Source organism: Enhydra lutris, unplaced genomic scaffold (assembly GCF_002288905.1).
Source record: "Enhydra lutris kenyoni isolate GAN:26980312 unplaced genomic scaffold, ASM228890v2 scaffoldscaffold46, whole genome shotgun sequence".
In the NCBI taxonomy this organism is placed as follows: domain Eukaryota; kingdom Metazoa; phylum Chordata; class Mammalia; order Carnivora; family Mustelidae; genus Enhydra; species Enhydra lutris.
Genome location: NW_019154130.1, coordinates 15,013,080 through 15,031,455, shown reverse-complemented (window position 1 = coordinate 15,031,455; position 18,376 = coordinate 15,013,080). Strand labels below are relative to the sequence as shown.

Sequence of the window (18,376 nt, the reverse complement as noted above, 5' to 3'; positions counted from 1 at the left end):
ACAGTAAACTTATTTGTATGGTAAAGGCAACTCACGCTGATTTCTACTGAGCCCCTGAAATACTCAGGTCTTACATGTATATACCCTAACCCACCTGGGCTCTGATTTACATTAGTGCTTCTCACTATAAGTCATCTGTGGTTCTAGAGGGAGAAAGAACACCCCTCACCCCCAACTCAGACCATTCTTGTGCTGAGCTACTGAGCTTTCCCCAGAGTACCAAGCTCTTTTTGGCCCTCCCAGCTTTCTCTGCACAAGGTCTTCCTTCTCTCCTCAGGACCAAGCGAACACCAGCTGGTTCTTCAGGTCTCACAAGCCACCCCCTCCAGGAAGCCTTTCCTGAATACCCACTCCAGCCTGGGTGAAGAGCCGCAGACGCACCCCATTATTTCTTGTAGCACATATCCCACTTTGATAGATTTCTTTTTTAGTTCTCCGTGAACAGCGTGAGGGCTGACTTTGGGTCTTGTTCACTGTTTTGTCCCTGGGGCCCACCACAGAGCCAGGCAGTTCTGTGGCTCAATACATATCTGTTGAATGAATGAACAAATGTGAAGTGCACAAGGAGGGGGGAAGCCACCAGAGTCCCAGATGCCACATACATGACCGTGGTCTCTTACAGCTGGCGAAGAAGCATTCTCTAAGGGACAAAAACCTGGCTTCCTGCAGATACCTTCAAGGAGTCTGTCACAAGACAACTGGCAACCCAAGGGAAAGGATGGAATAACAAAAGAAACTGGTCTCCAGCTGCCTCGCTCCAGGGAATGTTTGTCAGTGTGACATTCACAGAAACCCTGCACAGGGCTGACTGAGGGGGAGAGCCTGCCTCAGCCAGACAGAAGGGAGTTCAGCTACTGTGCATGTGTTAGCACTGAGCAATGTGTGACTTAGAAACTTCTTGGCTCTGCGTTCATTTTTTTTTTTTTTTTTTTACTTAAAAAAAAATCTCCGGATATTTAATATTCATATACATATTTTTTTGCCTTTAAGAAATGTTTTTATTTTTCAGGTGCTGTTACCAAATTATATTGACAGAGTTCATTAAAAATCTGCTTAGTACAAAATTGATTCGATCCAAAAACATTACGATTCTAATAAATAAGTGCATCTTCTTGCTGCATTAAAAATATATATATATATATATATAAAATTAGCACTGTCATTAATCAATTCACACTGCTTCAACCCTTTGCTTGTTTCTGGTTTACTCTGCCATAAAATGAGTTTCAAAGGTATGTGATAGGGTGGGGACATGTTTAAGGAATAGTTCTGGGTTGAGGGTAAGGAATTTGGGGCTGAGAAAATAAAACATGGTGAACTCAAGGAGCCCATCTGCCATTTTGTACCTCAGTTCCCCTTTTCTGGAGCTAGAATAACTCTTTTTTAAGTACTAGTTAATAAAGTCAACAGGTGATTAAGCACTGTTTTTTGTTTGTTTGTTTTTTGTTTGTTTGTTTTTTTACTTTTATTTGACAGACAGAGATCACAAGTAGGCAGAGAGGCAGGCAGAGAGAGAGGGGGGATGCAGGCTCCCTGCCAAGCAGAGAGCCTGATGTGGGGCTGGATCCCAGGACCCTGGGATCATGACCTGAGCCGAAGGCAGAGGCTTCAACCCACTGAGCCACCCAGGTGCCCCATTAAGCACTGTTAAAAAGAAAACTACAGGGAGCCTGCTTCCCCCTCTCTCTCTGCCTGCCTCTGCCTACTTGTGATCTCTGTCTGTCAAATAAATAAATAAAATCTTTTAAAAAAGAAGTACAAAAAAAGCCCACAGGCCCAAAATGGTGTCACGGAGGTTAAGACCCCAAGTCGGTAAAGCAGGACTTCTAACCCAACTGCAGTTTCAACAGCCGCCTCCCCACAACACCCTGAAATGTAATGTTTAACCAGTCAACAGGGGAATTTTCTGGTTAACACTAGGAAATTTACTGATCGGCCCCTTCAGTTCCCCTTGGGAGGGTGACTTTGCCTAAAACAATGGATTCTTTGCTAATCATTTGCTTTTATCCATTCCCTCTCTACCTTTAAAAACCTTTCCTTTTCAATAGCCTTTTGGATCTCTTAATTGCTTGCTAGACTGGATGCTGCCTGATTCAAAAATCAATTAATAAAGCCAATTAGAGGGATCGTCTGACTGACTTGCTCAGTCAGAGGTGCATGTGACTCTTGACCTCAGGGTCGAGAGTTCAACCCACAATGGTGTAGAGATTACCAGAAATAAATAAATAAATAAATAAACTTAGAAAAAAAAATAAAGCCAATTAGATCTTTAAAATTTAAATTTTTTATTGTTATTTCATAGCACTTACTATGTTCCAACGTAACATGGCTATAAAGGGAAGTGATTGGTCTATGCGCTTCTTAATCTTTTCTGGGGGGATGTTTTATAGATCATTGTGAATGATGAACAGCATCACCCTATATGGTAGCCACTAGCCACAGCTGGCTATTTAAAATAATATTAACCAGGGCTCCGTGGGGCAAGGGGGCGTGGGGGCGGCGCTCAGTCAGTTAAGCATCTGACTCTCGATTTCGGCTCAGGTCATCATCTCATGGGCTGTGAGATCAAGCCCCGTGTCGTGGGGCCCCATGCTCATCACGGAGTCTGCTTGAGATTCTCTCTCTCCCTCTGCCCCTTCCCCAACTCTTCGTGCTTCTCTCTCTCTAAGGAACTAAATCTTTATAAAGTAATAAAGTAATATTAAGTAATTACAATTAAATACAATTAAAAGTTCAGTATCTCAGTTGCAGTAGTCACATTTTGAGAGCTCAACAGTCACATGGTGCTAATGACTACCACACAGAACTCAGACACAGAATGTTTCCAGCATCACATGAAGTTCTATTGGACAGCACTACATATATATTCTCCCTAGAATAAAGACTTTTCTGTTCACATGCAATATTTTGCATCCAACTTTACAACCTTCACAATTTTGCAGGGTTGGGTGGGGGTTATTCACTGGTCCCTAAGGTCCCTGAATCCAAGAAAAAGAAGCCCTGATATGACAAGCAATTTGAGGACTCCATCTCAGAATACAGCAAGTTGGGGCGCCTGGGTGGCTCAGTGGGTTAAGTGTCTGCCTTCAGCTCAGGTTGTGATCTCAGGGTCCTGGGATTGAGTCCCTCATAGGGCTCTCTGCTCAGCGGGGAGTCTGCTCCCTCAACCCTGCCTGCCTCTCTGCCTAGTTGTGATCTCTGTTAAATAAATAAAATCTTAAAAAAAAAAAAAAAGAATATAGCAAGTTGACAAAAATAAAACAACAAAGCTACTATAAATTCAGTAAGCTCACTGCTTTAATTTTACCTCCTCAGGTAAAAGGGGGGGTGCCTACCTTCTGGCCACATTCAAAAAAACATTAGCTTAGGGGTCCCTGGGAGGCTCAGCCATTAAGTGTCTGCCTTCAGCTCAGATAATGATCCTAAGGTCCCAGGATCCAGCCCCACACCGTGCTCCCTGCTCAGCAGGGAGCCTGCTTCTTCCACTCCCTCTGCCACTCTATCTCTCTCTCAAATAAATAAATAAAATCTTAAAAACAACAATGGCAGGGGCACCTGGGTGGCTCAGTCAGTTAAGCATCTGCCTTCTGCTAGGTCATGATCCCAGGGTCCTCACATCAGGCTCCTCCCTCAGCAGGGATCCTGCTTCACCCTCTCCCTCTATTCCTCCCCCTGCTTGTGCTCTCTGTCAAATAAATAAATAAAATCTTAAAAAAAAAAATCCCAATAGCAACAACAACAACAACAATATCAGCTTATTATCCAAAAATAACTGAAAAACAATGTTAAGGATTTTCTGCAGTCTCTGAAGGAGACACCAAAGAGGAATAACATTCACAACACACTGTAAATCTTCTTCAATTATCTCTCCTATCTTTTTCCTCTTCTCATCCTCCCACACATGGCACTTGCTTCCTGAAAGCTCTCTGCATCCAAACCCCCTCCAAACCTAGTCTGCTACCGCTTCTCCCCTTCCACCCCTGCACAGTAAAGTTCTCTGTTATGTAGCGCTGCAGAATATGTTTTATTTTATTCTAGCACACCAATACAGTGGCAAAGAATAACAAAGAGAAGGCTCCCAGGGTGATGAGACCAGGCACGCACTCCACAGTGATCCAACCCCACAGCTCTCCTTGGCACCCTGGACCAGTTTCTCTGAGGTGACTCATTTTCCCACCAATGGTTTGCTTCCCACATCACTTCCTCGTCGGTCCACTGCTCCCAAGGACCAGAGTCTGGGAGAAACTCATGACTGAGCCTGACCCAGAAGAGAACATTTTGCTGGGATGCCAGAGGGAACTGATGTCATAGGGAAAGGGAGAAAACCAGATGGGCCAGTTCATAGAATGTTTTATCCCCAGTGATAATTGTTTTACTATTGCTTTTTATTGGGCACTGCCCTACTCCCTAGTGAATGGCTTGCCTGCCGTGGGAAATACATTAACTCTTAACACTCTGCCAAGGTCAAAGGCTTCTTTTCAATCTGAAGATAAGCCCAAGAGTGCCATTCTTATCTTCATATTAGGAATGATCAATGTTCTGGAGCTCCTATGTATTTTAGGTGAAAGCTTATCCCTGTAGAAAGGGCAGTCCTGGCCCATATATCTGAGAACTCTGATGCCCATCCACCATCATCAAGTCATGCAACTGAAATTAGTGGAGAAGGCACTAGATGTGACAGCCTAGAGCTGTCACACTTCTTGTCCTTCCTTATGTTCTCCACATACAACTGAACTCATCATCATTGTCCATTCCCTGTAGATTACTTTCTTCTGCTTTACTCCCCATCTCAGAATGCTACCCATGCATAACCAGTTCCGCAAGCCAAGAACTTGGAAATCAACCTGGGCTCCTCCTCACTCAGCCCCCACACCCAGTCTATCCCCATGTCCTATGATGTTGTCTCCTTGGGATAACTCACCTCCTTAGTTTCAATCTCTATTACCTTACGTCAGGCCACTGGCATCTCTTGCTTGGAGGATTGCAGTGTCTACCAGCTGGGGTCTCCCTGCGTTGGCCCCCATGTTACTTCCCCATATAACCTACTAGTTAACAGGCCATTTGGAGCTATCTCTGTTCTTCTTCTTTTTTTTTTTATATTTTATTTATTTGACAAAGAGAGAGAGAGAGAGAGAGCATGCACAAGCAGGGGGAGTGGCAGGCAGAGGAAGAGGAAGAAGCAGACAGACTCCTCGCTGAGCACAGAGCCGGACAGAGGACTTGATCTCAGGACCCAGGATCACGACCCAATCCAAATGCAGACATTTAACCAACTGAGCCTTCCAGGAACCTCTAACCCTGTTTTTACCTATATGCACTTTTAGGCCAATATGACTACACTATCATATCTTCCCAGAACAGTAAGAATCCATTGCAAAATCACCAATGAATAACATACTTTTAAATAAAGGACTCTACAAAGTCCCAGGGAGGAGCTTACAAGGCAATACATAGCAACACTTCCTACACGGACCCATTGTCTCCCCCTGCCACCCACCACCCCCGCCTCATTATGGCAGGTATTGCCACACCCGTCCCTCACTCCGAGCTTCCGCAGCTGTACTCTAGTCTAATTAGCTTTTGGTCTCCTCCTCCCTATCTCTTACTCCTATCTCTAATCCTTTCAGCTGCCACTTCCTTCTGAAACTATCTCATCCCAACATAACTCTTTAGAGTCCTTCCTTCATGGTTACTCACTGCTCTCAGTGGAGTCACACTCCATAATGTGATCTACTAGGCTTTGCAAGCCCCAGACCCAGCTCCTCCTCCATCTTCCCCCCTTGAACCTTCTGCCCCAGCCATACTGTAGGGCAGTGAGGATCGCCCCTGGTCTGGTGTGCTCTCTTCTATGTGGGAGATCTGTCATACTTCTCTTTTTCCCTATGATTAACTCCTACTGGTCTTTCAGGGCTCAACCTCAACATCTCCTGGAAGCGTTCCTTATAGTCTCTAAGATTGTATTAGGTGTTCTCATAGCGGTTTACCCTTATCACAAATGTCCTCTCTATGGCTGTTTGAATAGCAGCTTGAATACACACTTTGAGAACAAAATTGTATTACTGCATGCCATGGGCCTCTTATATGGCCTAAAATTTAGCCATAATGCTGAACAGATAAGCAAAAGCTCAAAAGCATGTTCTTGCCTAGAGTCTGTGGTCTTAGTAGAGAATGGAACCCATGAGCCCCTTAAGCATTAGGCCATAATTCTGGCCTTATTTGTGTTCTGACCTGCAAAGGTTAGTACCTGGGTTCAAAGGAAAACAAACAAACAAAAAAATCCACCTTTAGGGTTCCATGGATGGCCATAAATGCCCCCTAGCAATTTAGCTGTGTTCCTTCCAATTCTACACTTGACCCTCTCTCCACATCAGGGCACAACATTTTCACGTCTATGAACCCCTCTGGTGATTGCACAACATAAGCTGCATCATTACTATTCATAAGCAATCTTCCACCTTGAGTCCTAGTAGGCTACTTGGTTGACTCTACTTCTCGCCCTAGGAGATGACCAAATTGTCTCCAACCAGCATTTTTTGCAGGGGTGGGGAGGCTGATCTTTCCAGGCAACAATTATGTAGAAGTGGTAGGAGTCAGATAGTGGTATTAACACACTTAAACACACCCCAAAAATGGGGAGGCATCTGGACTTCTGGATGCCTTTAGGATACGTAAGCTCCTAAAAGTCTTTGTACTTTGATTCAAGATCGTATTTGGCCAGGACTCTTTCCTGCTTGATTTCTGAAGGCTAACAAAGAACAACTAGAAGCTTTACATCATCCAGAATACAACAGATGGTTCTGTTTTATTTTAGAAATAACTTATTGTGCTTTATTCCAATTATAAAAGTAGTACATGCTAATTACAGACAATTTGATAAATACAGAACAGCATAAATAAAAATATAGAAATCACTTCCAACAAGAGATATCTCCACAAACATTTGGAAAGGTATTTTGTTCTATGCTTCTCTGTTACAAGGAATGAATATGTGTGTGTGTGTGTGTGTGTGTGTGTGTGTGTGTGTGTGTGTGTGTATTATATATATATATGTTTTTTTTTTGAGGAACCTCCAATGTGTGTGTGTGTTCCCTTGAACAGAACTGGATAGTACTGCTTAAATTCTTTTTTTTTTTTTCAGAATATAAAAAAACCGCACACAGTTGCAGTAACTATTTTCAACTTTACAGAACTATATTGAGTTCTAAAGTGAAAGTTCCCACAACTGCATTCTTTGGAGACAACTGGTGTCAACCAATTTAACAGATTCCTTGAGAACATATACTTATATGTGTATAATGTACTTATTTTTTTTAAAGATTTTATTTATTTGACAGACAGAGATCACAAGTAGGCAGAGAGGCAGGCAGAGAGAGAGGAAGGGAAGCAGGCTCCCTGCTGAGCTCCCAGGTGGGACCAGGACCTGAGCCGAAGGCAGAAGCTTAACCCACTGAGCCACCCAGGCGCCCCTATAATGTACTTATTAAACAATTTATCTTTTTAAGCAGGCTCCACACCCATCGCAGAATCCAACATGGGCCCAAACACAACTGTGAGATCAAGACCTGAGCCAAGATTGAGTCAGCAGCTCAACCAACTGAAGCCATCCAGGTGGTCCTTAAATAACATTTTAAATTCATTTTAGGGGTGCCTGGGTGGTTCAGTGGGTTAAAGCCTCTGCCTTTGGCTCAGGTCATGATCTCAGAGTCCTGGGATCAAACCCCGCATCCAGCCCCGCATCGGGCTCTCTGCTCATCGGGGAGCTGCCTCCCCCACCTCTCTGCCTGCCTCTTGGCCTACTTGTGATTTTTGTCTGTCAAATAAAGAAAGAAAAATCTGGGACGCCTGGGTGGCTCAGTTGGTTAAGCAGCCTCCTGGGATCAAGTCTCACATTGGGCTCCTTGCTTAGCAGGGAGCCTGCTTCTCCCTCTTCCTCTGCCTGCCACTCTGCCTGTGCTTGCTCTCATTCCTCTCTCTTTCTGACAAATAAATAAATAAAATCTTTAAAAAAAAATAAAAGAAAGAAAAATCTTTAAAAAAAATCATTTTAATTATAACTAAATTAGCATGACCTTAATATCCTCCAAAATATCATTTAATAATTATAACATTCAAAATTATTATGTTGAACCACTCTCTTATCAGGGGTTCAATTTTTTTTTAATTGCACAGAATGCAATGAACATACATAATTTATTGTAAGGATTTCTTATTTCCTAATGATAAAATCCTACAAGTGAAATTACTGGAATTTCAATACCAAAAGCTCTATGTATATTATCAGGACCTGATGTATACCATCACTCTACCTTCCAAAAAGGATATACACTCAGTAGTTTTGCATGGGTGCCTAATTTTTGTTTTTATTTTAAAAGGCTCAGAGGCGGGGGCCATCTGAGTGGCTCAGTCGGTTGAGTCTGAGACTTGATCTCAGCTTAGGTCTTGACCCCAGGGTCCTGAGTTCAAGCCCCACCTTGGATTCCACGCCAGGCTTGAGTCTACTTGAAAAAAAAAAAACGACAACCTCAGAGGTGGTGTAACTACAAATCAACTACTGTACCTTCAGATTAAATGTTTGGTTTTATTCTCTTGCTATTGCTAGTTATTAATGTTCTTGTTTGTTTTTTTTAAACACCCAACGTGGGCCCAAACTCACAACCGGGAGATCTAAGAGTCACCCACGACTGAGCCAGCCAGGAGACCCTAGTGTTTTTTTAAAAAGTTTCAGGGGTGCCTGGGTGGCTCAGTGGGTTAAAGCCTCTGCCTTCGGCTCAGGTCATGATCCTAGGGTCCCAGGATCCAGGCCTGCATTGGGGTGGGGGTGGGGGGGGTCTCTGCTCAGCAGTGAGCCTGCTTCGCCTCTCCGCCTTCTTGTGATCTGTCAAATAAATAAATAAAATCTTTTTGGCACCTGGGTGGCTCAGTGGGTTAAGCCTCTGCCTTGGGCTGGGGTCATGATCTCAGGGTCCTGGGATCCATCCCCACATCAGATTCTCTGCTCAGTGGGGAGCCTGCTTCCCCCGTTCTCTCTGCCTACTTGGGATCTCTCTGTCAAATAAACAAAATCTTTAAAAATAAATAAAATCTTTTTAAAAAATAAATAAAATCTTAGAAAAAAAAGTTTCCATACCTGCCCCCCAACATTTATTATAAAGATTTCCAGATATACAAAAAGGTTGAAAGAATGGTACACTGAACACACTGAACGCACCTGCCGTCTAGATTCTACAGTTAACATTCGGCTGTATTTGCTTTTGCGCACCTGCCCATGCATCAGTTCAGAGGTTTCATTTTTAATACACAAGTTCTTTTTAGATGCCTATTTTTGTAACGTCCCCAAGTTCAGTGCCCTGAACAATGGGTAGTAAATGTGAAAAAGTGCCAAAATGGCAGTGTACCCGAGCTCCTGAGAGGCTCGCCCCACAGGCTGGGAGCTCGGCTTCGGGTTCGAATCCCGACTCCACTAGGAGACCTCAGTTTTCTCACCTGTTAACATCGGAATCCCACCATCTTCGGGGAGGATTAAAAGCACAAATAGTGGGAGTTACTCTGTAGCGACAGCCGAGATAGCTGAGACTCTTTTACACCCTCCTAGCCTCCCCTGAATGTCAAGGCCAAGTTCTGGAAGCCATCTCAAGCCCCTCACACTCATCTTTAGTCCATTTGAGACCCTCAGTTCCAAGCGATTGTAAAATGGGGGCAGGATCGCCCAGAGGGTTACTGACCTGAGTTTGAAGGCCGCAAAGGCCCCACCCAGCCCACCGTCCGGGACTCCTTCAGGCCGCAGCAGGGTCAGCCTGCGGCCCGGGCCTGGCTCCCTCCCTCCGGCGCCCCGCACGCAGAGTGACTGCCCGCGGGCCCCACACTGGCCGCTACCCGCGTCACCTCAGGGAGTGCTCACAAAAGCCTGTGAGGTAGAGCTACAGAGGCAGAAAACTGAGGCCCAGTAAACCTGAGGCACTTGCCCCTGTCCCGGCCACTTGTCCATGAATCCAGCGAGGGAATTGCCTTCAGAGAATTCGGGAAATCGAACCCAATTCGCCCGACTCCAAGCTCTCCCTCACTTCGCTCCCCTGCCCGCCCGCACCTACAGGGGGCGCCGGCCTGCGCGCAAGCGCAGTCATCTCAGCCGCGTCCCCTTTAAGACGATTCCTTTTGCTTCCTCCGACCCCTCCGCTTCCGCTCCGCCGTTCCCACAATGCAGTGCGGCTGAGCGCCTCCGAGCCCGCGGGGACGCTGCGGGGGGACCCCGGCTGAGGCGGCGGCGGCGACGTGGGCTGCGGCGGGCCCGCGGCGTCGGGCGGTGCGGATGTCGGGCTGGGCGGACGAGCGCGGCGGCGAGGGAGACGGGCGCATCTACGTGGGGAACCTTCCGACCGACGTGCGCGAGAAGGACCTGGAGGACCTGTTCTACAAGTACGGCCGCATCCGCGAGATCGAGCTCAAGAACCGGCACGGCCTCGTGCCCTTCGCCTTCGTGCGCTTCGAGGACCCCCGGTGAGGCCCCGCTCCACCCGCCCGCCTGAGGCCTCGGGCCCTTGCCTTCTTTCCTCCCCCTCCCCTCCGGAACCTCCCCTCCCCCTTCCGCGCAGACCCCTCACGGCGCCCCCGGGTGGAGGATGAGGCCTCGTCTCACAGCAGGCTCCGGCCGTCCTTTGCTTCGTCGTCACTTCCTCTAGGATTATTATTATTTTTTTTTAACTTTACTTAAAAACAAAAGCTGGGCGTTTGCAGGGCCCCGGCCTGCCCAGACCGGCCTCGGGGATGGTACACACGACCAGTCTCTCCTCACCGCTGGAGAGGCACCCTTCAGGGGAAGCGGCCCGGAACTAGCCGGGAGAGGACTTCGTGAACAGAAGTGGCCAGTCGCCCTCCATGCCCACCCCTCCCCCCAGCCAGAACTCGCCGTTACGGGGGAACAGACCGCGGGGATGTGGTCGTCTTTGGAGGTCGTAAAGGGGTGTCTGTGATGGAATAGATCTCCATCCTCGCGCGCCCCGGCGGGCCATGGTCTCGTCCTTATAAAAGCACTAGGGATTTGGGAAAAACTTCTAAAATAGTCTGAGGGAGGACTCTGATTTCACTCCACTTGTCTGATGAGGGAGGCACTGCTGGATGCGTAGGACCCCAAGCATTGGGAAGCTCTTGATCTCTAAACTGGCTCAAAGGGGTCTTTGTGATTTTGCAAACTTTGTCGGCCTCACGGCAAAAAAAGACCGGGGAACTTTGAAAACTGGTGGTTCTTAGGAGCCACCGCATGGACTGGTCACTGCACTTGAGGTAAATAAGAGCCCGCTCAGCTTCCCAGCAGTGACCCAGGCAGTGCTTTCATCTAGTCTGCACCTGGCAGGCTTCACTACAAGGACTGTCCATAGGGTGTCTTGCCTCCCTGGTGTGGTGGTATAGGGCAAGGAGGGCATCTGAGGACGGGGAGGTAGGAAGCACCCTGAGGCTTTGATGACTGACAGAGCTCATTCTTAAGCGCCTTCCCATTTGTCTCAAAAAACGGAAGTAGGTATTTTTACGCCTAAACTGGAGAAGGTTGCACCTCTGTAACACTTTGTGTGTTTTTTGAACAGTTACCATGTGTCAAATACCACTTCAGCATTTTCAATAACCTATAAAAGAGGTAGTGTTAGCCACATTTTACAATGTAAAAAAACACGGAGAATTTAGAGTTGCTGATAAAAAAGAGAATGCTAGTAAGGGATCAGGGTAGCATTTGAACCCCCTATACTGTTACGGTGTTCTTTAAAACACAGACTTACTGTATGATATGCTACATTGTCATCTCTTTTAACTTCCTTCCATAATAGAAAAGCTCTTTTCATATCACTAGGTGCCAAGTTTCTAGCAAAGCACTGCACACATAGTATCTTATTTAATTCTTACAATAACCCTGTGAGATAGGCATATTACATTTAAGAGAAGTGAAAACTTGATATAAGCATTTACCCAGAGAGAGATACTAGTAAGTAGCAGAAGAATGATTTGAACTTGTCAGTCAGTATTCAGAATCTGCTCTTCAACCCTAGCAGTTCTGCCTCTCCTTCACTTTGTTGTAAATACAGCACTAGTCATGGTCCTCATTGCTTTTAACCTTGTAACTAGAATCTTGAGCAATTATGTGCCTGTGACAACTGAATGATAACTTTTTCATTAGTATATCTTTTTTTTTTTTTAAAGATTTCATTTATTTATTTGACAGAGAGAAATCACAAGTAGGCAGAGAGGCAGGCAGAGAGAGAGGAGGAAGCAGGCTCCCTGCTGAGCAGAAAGCCCGACGTGGGGCTCGAACCCAGGACCCGGGATCATGACCCGAGCCGAAGGCAGCGGCTCAACCCACTGAGCCACCCAGGCGCCCCAGCTTTTTCATTAGTATATCTTTGGCTTTGCTTGTCCATCCAAGCTCTGAGGCCATTCTTTCTCCAGTCCAATATTGGAGAACCAGCTTGGTTCCCCTAGAGACCTAGGGAAGACTGAAAGTAACTTCATTGAATATTTACCTCTTTTGGCAGAGCTGTACCCAGCTTTGGTCTTTACAACTTAATTTTCCAAACCACACTGAAAAGGTACACATGAGAGTTACATATTTCTCACAAAGCACAAAGCATGTCTTTTGAGCCTCATTTCTTTTTAAATGAATTTTTCTTTCTATAGACTTGATGTACTAGGCCTTGTTGAATAATAATAAAAGACTAGTGTGTGGTGGGCATTCTGAGAAACTGCTCACAGGGTTAGAGAAATTTACTGAAATCATCTGTCAAGCTTTTTTTCCCCTGAATTAGTCTTCTTATAATTCATCTGTTTGCCCCATTATTATCATCCCATACTTAGAAAAACCCGTGACAGTTGTAAAGTTTAATTTTAATATTATGAAAGGTCGTCACACGAAAGCAGTATTGCATCAAGATTGTTTTGTTTTTCTGGTTCATTTTCCCTTTTATACTTGTTACACAAACCCCTCACTGGGAAGTAAGTCAGCCTCCTGAGCAGCACTAATTCCTAACTTTTCTTTGCAGAGATGCTGAAGATGCAATTTATGGAAGGAATGGTTATGATTATGGCCAGTGTCGGCTTCGTGTGGAGTTCCCCAGGACTTACGGCAGTCGGGGTGGGTGGCCCCGCGGTGGGAGGAATGGACCTCCTACAAGAAGATCTGATTTCCGAGTTCTTGTTTCAGGTATGTTCCTTTAAAACTGAATGAGATGATGCATGTAAAATACTTAGCACGCAGTCTGGCCTCCCAAGAAATGTTAGCTGTTACTTTTCAGTGCATGGGACACATGGGGCTTTCTTTTCAGTAGCCTTTGCACAGTCTGAAGCCCTGCCGTCTTGCCGCTGAGGCAGGTATCTTGCAAATGAAACTGCATTGGTAGTGTAGTCTTGGTAGAACATCAGCTTGCTTCTTATAAAGAAGTTTTCTGGTGTTGAGAGGGAAGATAGTAGCAAAACCCTGTGAACTAGAATTCTGTAGAGATGCTTTCTTTTGTAATGTACTGGGTATCAGACTTGCTACATTCCAGGAACTAGATTTGAACTACTGCCCAGCCTTGGATGCTGAAAAAGGCCAGATTTTGGTGGTGGCTTTGGAATTATATAAAAAAGAAAACAAAAGAACTTGGAGTTTTAGGGGTCGTATTGCAGAACATAGAATGCAATGTCTAGTGTTGACAAGTGATGAAATGCCAAGCTCAGGGGCGTATTCATCTTTTCAAAATACTAAAGCCCCGGTAAAGACCTGGGCCTTCTGCACACTGCAGGGGCATTTTAGGACCTTGGTGGAGTGAAATGTATTGAGAAACCTGGCACTTTTCTTAGATGTAAATGTCACACGGTTACAGCAGACTTAAGAGCAATCCTCTCAGTATCTGCCTATCTTGTGTCCCTTTGTAATTTTTTAACCCCAGAACTATTCCCTCCTTCAGGATGTCATACATATTTTTTTTTCTCTCCATGCTGCTCTGAAATCCTGCTTAGAAAACTATTAGGAAATGGCTGCAGTCCTGAGCTGTGAGCGGTAAACACAGCCTTTGAGAGCAGGAGCACATTTCCCTTTCATGATATCAGGTAGGGTTGTATAATTCCCGACTAGTTATAGCGTCTGAGTCTTACCTTTTCCCCCCCCTGTATTGAAGAATGTTGGTGATCTTTTGAAAGGTACTTTGTTTAGTTTGTTAGTCATTCACACCTACAGGAAAACAAACTTTAGATTTTTGTTGTGTTGTCACCTTTAGCTATGCCTTGGTTATTATTTCATTGGATACTTTCAAAATTCCCATGTCCTGAGAACCCAGTCAAGCAAGAGATAATTGGTACTGATAAGTTTCATAATGGAGAAAATGAGAACTCAAAGTCTTGGGAGTTTTTCTTAAATATGAAGGATAAAGAAAGAAAGGCTGTGAATTCTCACAGATACTAAACTGTAATGGGGTGGACTTCTTACTGTTGGAAGGGCTTGCTCTCTGGAAGATTAGCCTAGAATCAACTTTTAATGGTGATTTACCACACATACTTTAGTACTTTCTGCTGGTTTTATGCCCTTTATGACTTGTCATTGAATTTGAATTTGAATTTGAATTTGAAAGTAGCAATGGACAAAAAAGGGACCGTAGGTACTGCTGGCTCTTAACAGGTCAGTTAATGTGGCTGAAGGATATGGCCTTTTCTCTTCTGTTGTCCATGCATAGGACTTCCACCATCAGGTAGCTGGCAGGACCTGAAGGATCATATGCGAGAAGCTGGGGACGTCTGTTATGCAGATGTGCAGAAGGATGGAATGGGGATGGTTGAATATCTCAGAAAAGAAGACATGGAATATGCCCTGCGTAAACTGGATGACACCAAATTCCGCTCTCATGAGGTGGGTTCCAAACTTTTTTTTTGGTTCCCAACTTTTTTGAGCTTGCTCCTAAGCCACTCCACCTGAAGCTGACCTAGTGGAAGTAGCAGCAGGCCATGCGCTTGCCATTTGATAACCTCATAGTAGCATTAAAGATCTAAAGTGGTTAAAGCCAGGGAATTCATCATGCCCAAATCCTTCAGGGTCATAACAAAGAAGTTTGCAGTCATAGTATTTTTAACCTGGAGAGAATACTGGTGCAGTCTGTTATAATGTGGTGAACTATTCTGTCATACCATCCCTTTCACAACTGGCTTAATCTGCAGTGTACCTCTGTGAACCTAATTATTACGGTTGTCCCTCTGGGTCTAGTCTGTACTCTGCAAGCCAACCTCATCATCTCAGCTCTTCTAAGGTTCTCACCTTATTTTTCCCTTCCGAAGAGTAATGCATGCAGATTGTCACCTTGGCATTTTCTTGTAATAACCTTAGTTCTCAGGACTTAGTTCTTGGTCTTTCAGGAGGGCAGCTGCTGCTTTGGATCCCTCAGTTTGATTCATATGTTGACTATCCCTTTGATATCACTGAGATAAGACAGCAGACCCAACTGGACATTGCTTTTTCTGGTTATCTTGTCTTAACTATGGAGTTTGGATATGTCTGGGGTCCATTTCTTTTTCTAAGGATTCATATAGTTCCCCGATTTTATGACTTGGAAAATGCATGGCTTATTAACAGTGCTTTTGCTCAGGCTGAATTTGGAGCAGAAACAAAACAGGACCTGGGGGCACCTGGGTGGCTCAGGGAGTCCCACGTAGGGCTCCTTGCACAGCAGGGAGTCTGCTTCTCCCTCTGAACTTCCCCCCCCAATGCACGCTCATTCTCTCTCTCAAATAAATAAAATCTTATAAAAAAACAGGATCTGGTCCTCAGTTATACTGCAAAACAGGGCCTCAGTAATGATAAATCCAATTACTGACTTTACCTAGGGAATTCTGCATCCAGCTTCTTTCATCTTAGCATTTTTAGATTCTCTGAGAGTGTTGGCTGAGGGGAAAGAGCATAGGCCAGCCTGGACATGACTCCTCTGCCACTTAATAATTTCTCTTGATTTTTGTTTTTGTTTTTAAGATTTTGCTTACTTACTTACTTACTTACTTATTTATTTATTTATTTATTTATTTATTTATTTGACAGAGAGAAAAAGAGAGAGAGAGATACAGAGAGAGAGATCACAAGTAGGCAGATAGGCAGGCAGGCGGGGAGGGGGGGCAAGCAGGCTCCCTGCTGAGCAGAGAGCCCCAGTGCAGAGCTCAATCCCAGGACCTTGAGACCAAGACCCGAGCTGAAGGCAGAGGCTTAACCCACTGAGCCACTCAGGCGCCCCTCACTTAGTAATTTCTTAGCTGAGCTATGCTCTGAACCCTGGTTTCTCACTATGCAAAACAGGAACAATAATCGCACTGTCTCATAAGACTTGCCAGGAAGCTAATTTATGAGGATTAACTGTATCTAACCCAGGTCCTGGCACCTGAGAGGTGTTGAATACAGGTTAGCTTCTGCCATAGGCATCTATCCAAAGATGCATATATGAGGTGGCAGGGGATTGAATTGTATGACCTCTGAGATCCTTTCTCATTCTTAGATTCAGGGGTCAGTGGCAGTAATTCAGTTGTATTAACAGTAGTGGCCAGTATTTGAGCATTTACCACATGTGAAGTTGCTGTTTATTATTTGTGTCACCCTGGAACAGATAAGAACGTTGTTTTCTTCATTCTTGAAATGAGCCGTTAAGCATACCTACCTCATAGCATTATTGTGAGGGTTTAATGAGATAACATCATGCCAGACAAACAGTAAGTGCTCAGTACTTAACTATTGTTAGGCAGCTATGTTAGGTATTAGTGTGCTGTATTCTTCTGGGTCTTATTTTTTCCTGTACTCTTTTTGTTTGAATTTCAGGGTGAAACTTCCTACATCCGAGTTTATCCAGAGAGAAGCACCAGCTATGGCTACTCACGGTCTCGGTCTGGCTCAAGGGGCCGTGACTCTCCATACCAAAGCAGGGGTTCCCCACACTACTTCTCTCCTTTCAGGCCCTACTGAGACAGGTGATGAGAAATTTTTCTTTATTTTTTAGGTGAACTGAGCTGCTTTGTGCTCAGAATCTACATTCCAGATTGATGATTTAGTGTCTTAGGAAATTTTTTTAATTTTTTTTTTAAGGAAATAAAATACATAATTTCTACCAGGGCCATATTGGCAGTGAAGCATTTTAAACTGCAGAAATTGTGGTTTTGGTTCAGAAATAAGTTGTATATTTTTCACCCCTGATTATGGGAAAAAAATCAGTGCTGTGTCTTTGTGGGTTGCTCTACTATGGAGATGAGCAGTTACTGTGACTGAGTCGGCCCATTCTGTTTAGAAATATATTTTAAACGTTTAGTAATTGACATGTGTGGTTGTCCTTGATTAAGTTAATAGATTTCACCAAACAGGCTCACTGATTAAAAAGAAAGTCATTGAGTTGTAGCAGCAGCTTGTACTCAACTGGTAAGGAGAAGTGGGTAACTTTATTTGGGGACAAAGGTAGTTGCTATGTTGGTGGTTTGAGAATTTGAATTCCAAGAGTTGCTTCAGGATTGTCTTAAAATTCAAGGCCAAGGGACGCCTGGGTGGCTCAGTTGGTTAGGCAGCTGCCTTCGGCTCAGGTCATGATCCCAGCGTCCTGGGATCGAGTCCCACATCGGGCTCCTTGCTTGGCGGGGAGCCTGCTTCTCCCTCTGCCTCTGCCTGCCACTCTGTCTGCCTGTGCTTGCTCTCTCTCTCTCTCTCTCTCTGACAAATAAATAAACAAAATCTTTAAAAAAAAAAAAAAAATTCAAGGCCAAACTTACAAATGAAGCTGCCTTAAAGAAGAAGGGAGTGTTTAAGATAGGGCAAAGGAATGAAAAGAATAAAACAGACTTTTTAAACTTGGCAGCAGCATAAAGATGATTGAAGATTCTTTTTTTTTTTTAACCTTTTTTTTTTTTTTAAATATTTTATTTATTTATTTGACAGACAGAGATCACAAGTAGGCAGAGAGGCAGGCAGAGAGAGAGAGGAGGAAGCAGGCTCCCCGATGAGCAGAGAGCCCGATGCGGGACTCGATCCCAGGACCCTGAGATCATGACCTGAGCCGAAAGCAGAGGCTTAACCCACTGAGCCACCTAGGCGCCCATGATTGAAGATTCTTAAACAAAACCGTGACAGTTTGGAGGGGAAGAAAAGAAATCTTTAAATTTTGGTTCTGTCACTTTTACCCCTAAATCTGTTTCATTTATTCTTGGTATCTGAGCTTTCTTAAAACACAAAACAAACCAAAAACCTCCACTATCTTGGATTCAGTAATCATGGTGGGGGTGGGTTAAGTTACTTTGTTTCAGACCTGGCGCTTTTTTTAAAAAAGCCACTTTATTGAAGTAAGATTGATATGTAAAAAGTTGTACTTATTTAATGTATACAGCTCAGTGAATTAGGGATTAAGTGTTTATC

At 44.5% G+C, this 18,376-nt stretch overlaps 1 protein-coding gene across 1 annotated transcript; it reads left to right on the top strand.

The window, feature by feature from the left end:
* The first annotated feature begins 10,176 nt into the window (after positions 1-10,176).
* Positions 10,177-17,292, top strand: LOC111156489 (serine and arginine rich splicing factor 9). The gene is made up of 4 exons (XM_022517424.1): positions 10,177-10,494; positions 13,020-13,180; positions 14,688-14,860; positions 16,802-17,292. The coding sequence occupies exons 1-4, from the start codon at positions 10,307-10,309 to the stop codon at positions 16,943-16,945; spliced, it is 666 nt and encodes a 221-aa protein (XP_022373132.1). The 5' UTR covers positions 10,177-10,306; the 3' UTR covers positions 16,946-17,292.
* Positions 17,293-18,376: the final 1,084 nt, after the last annotated feature.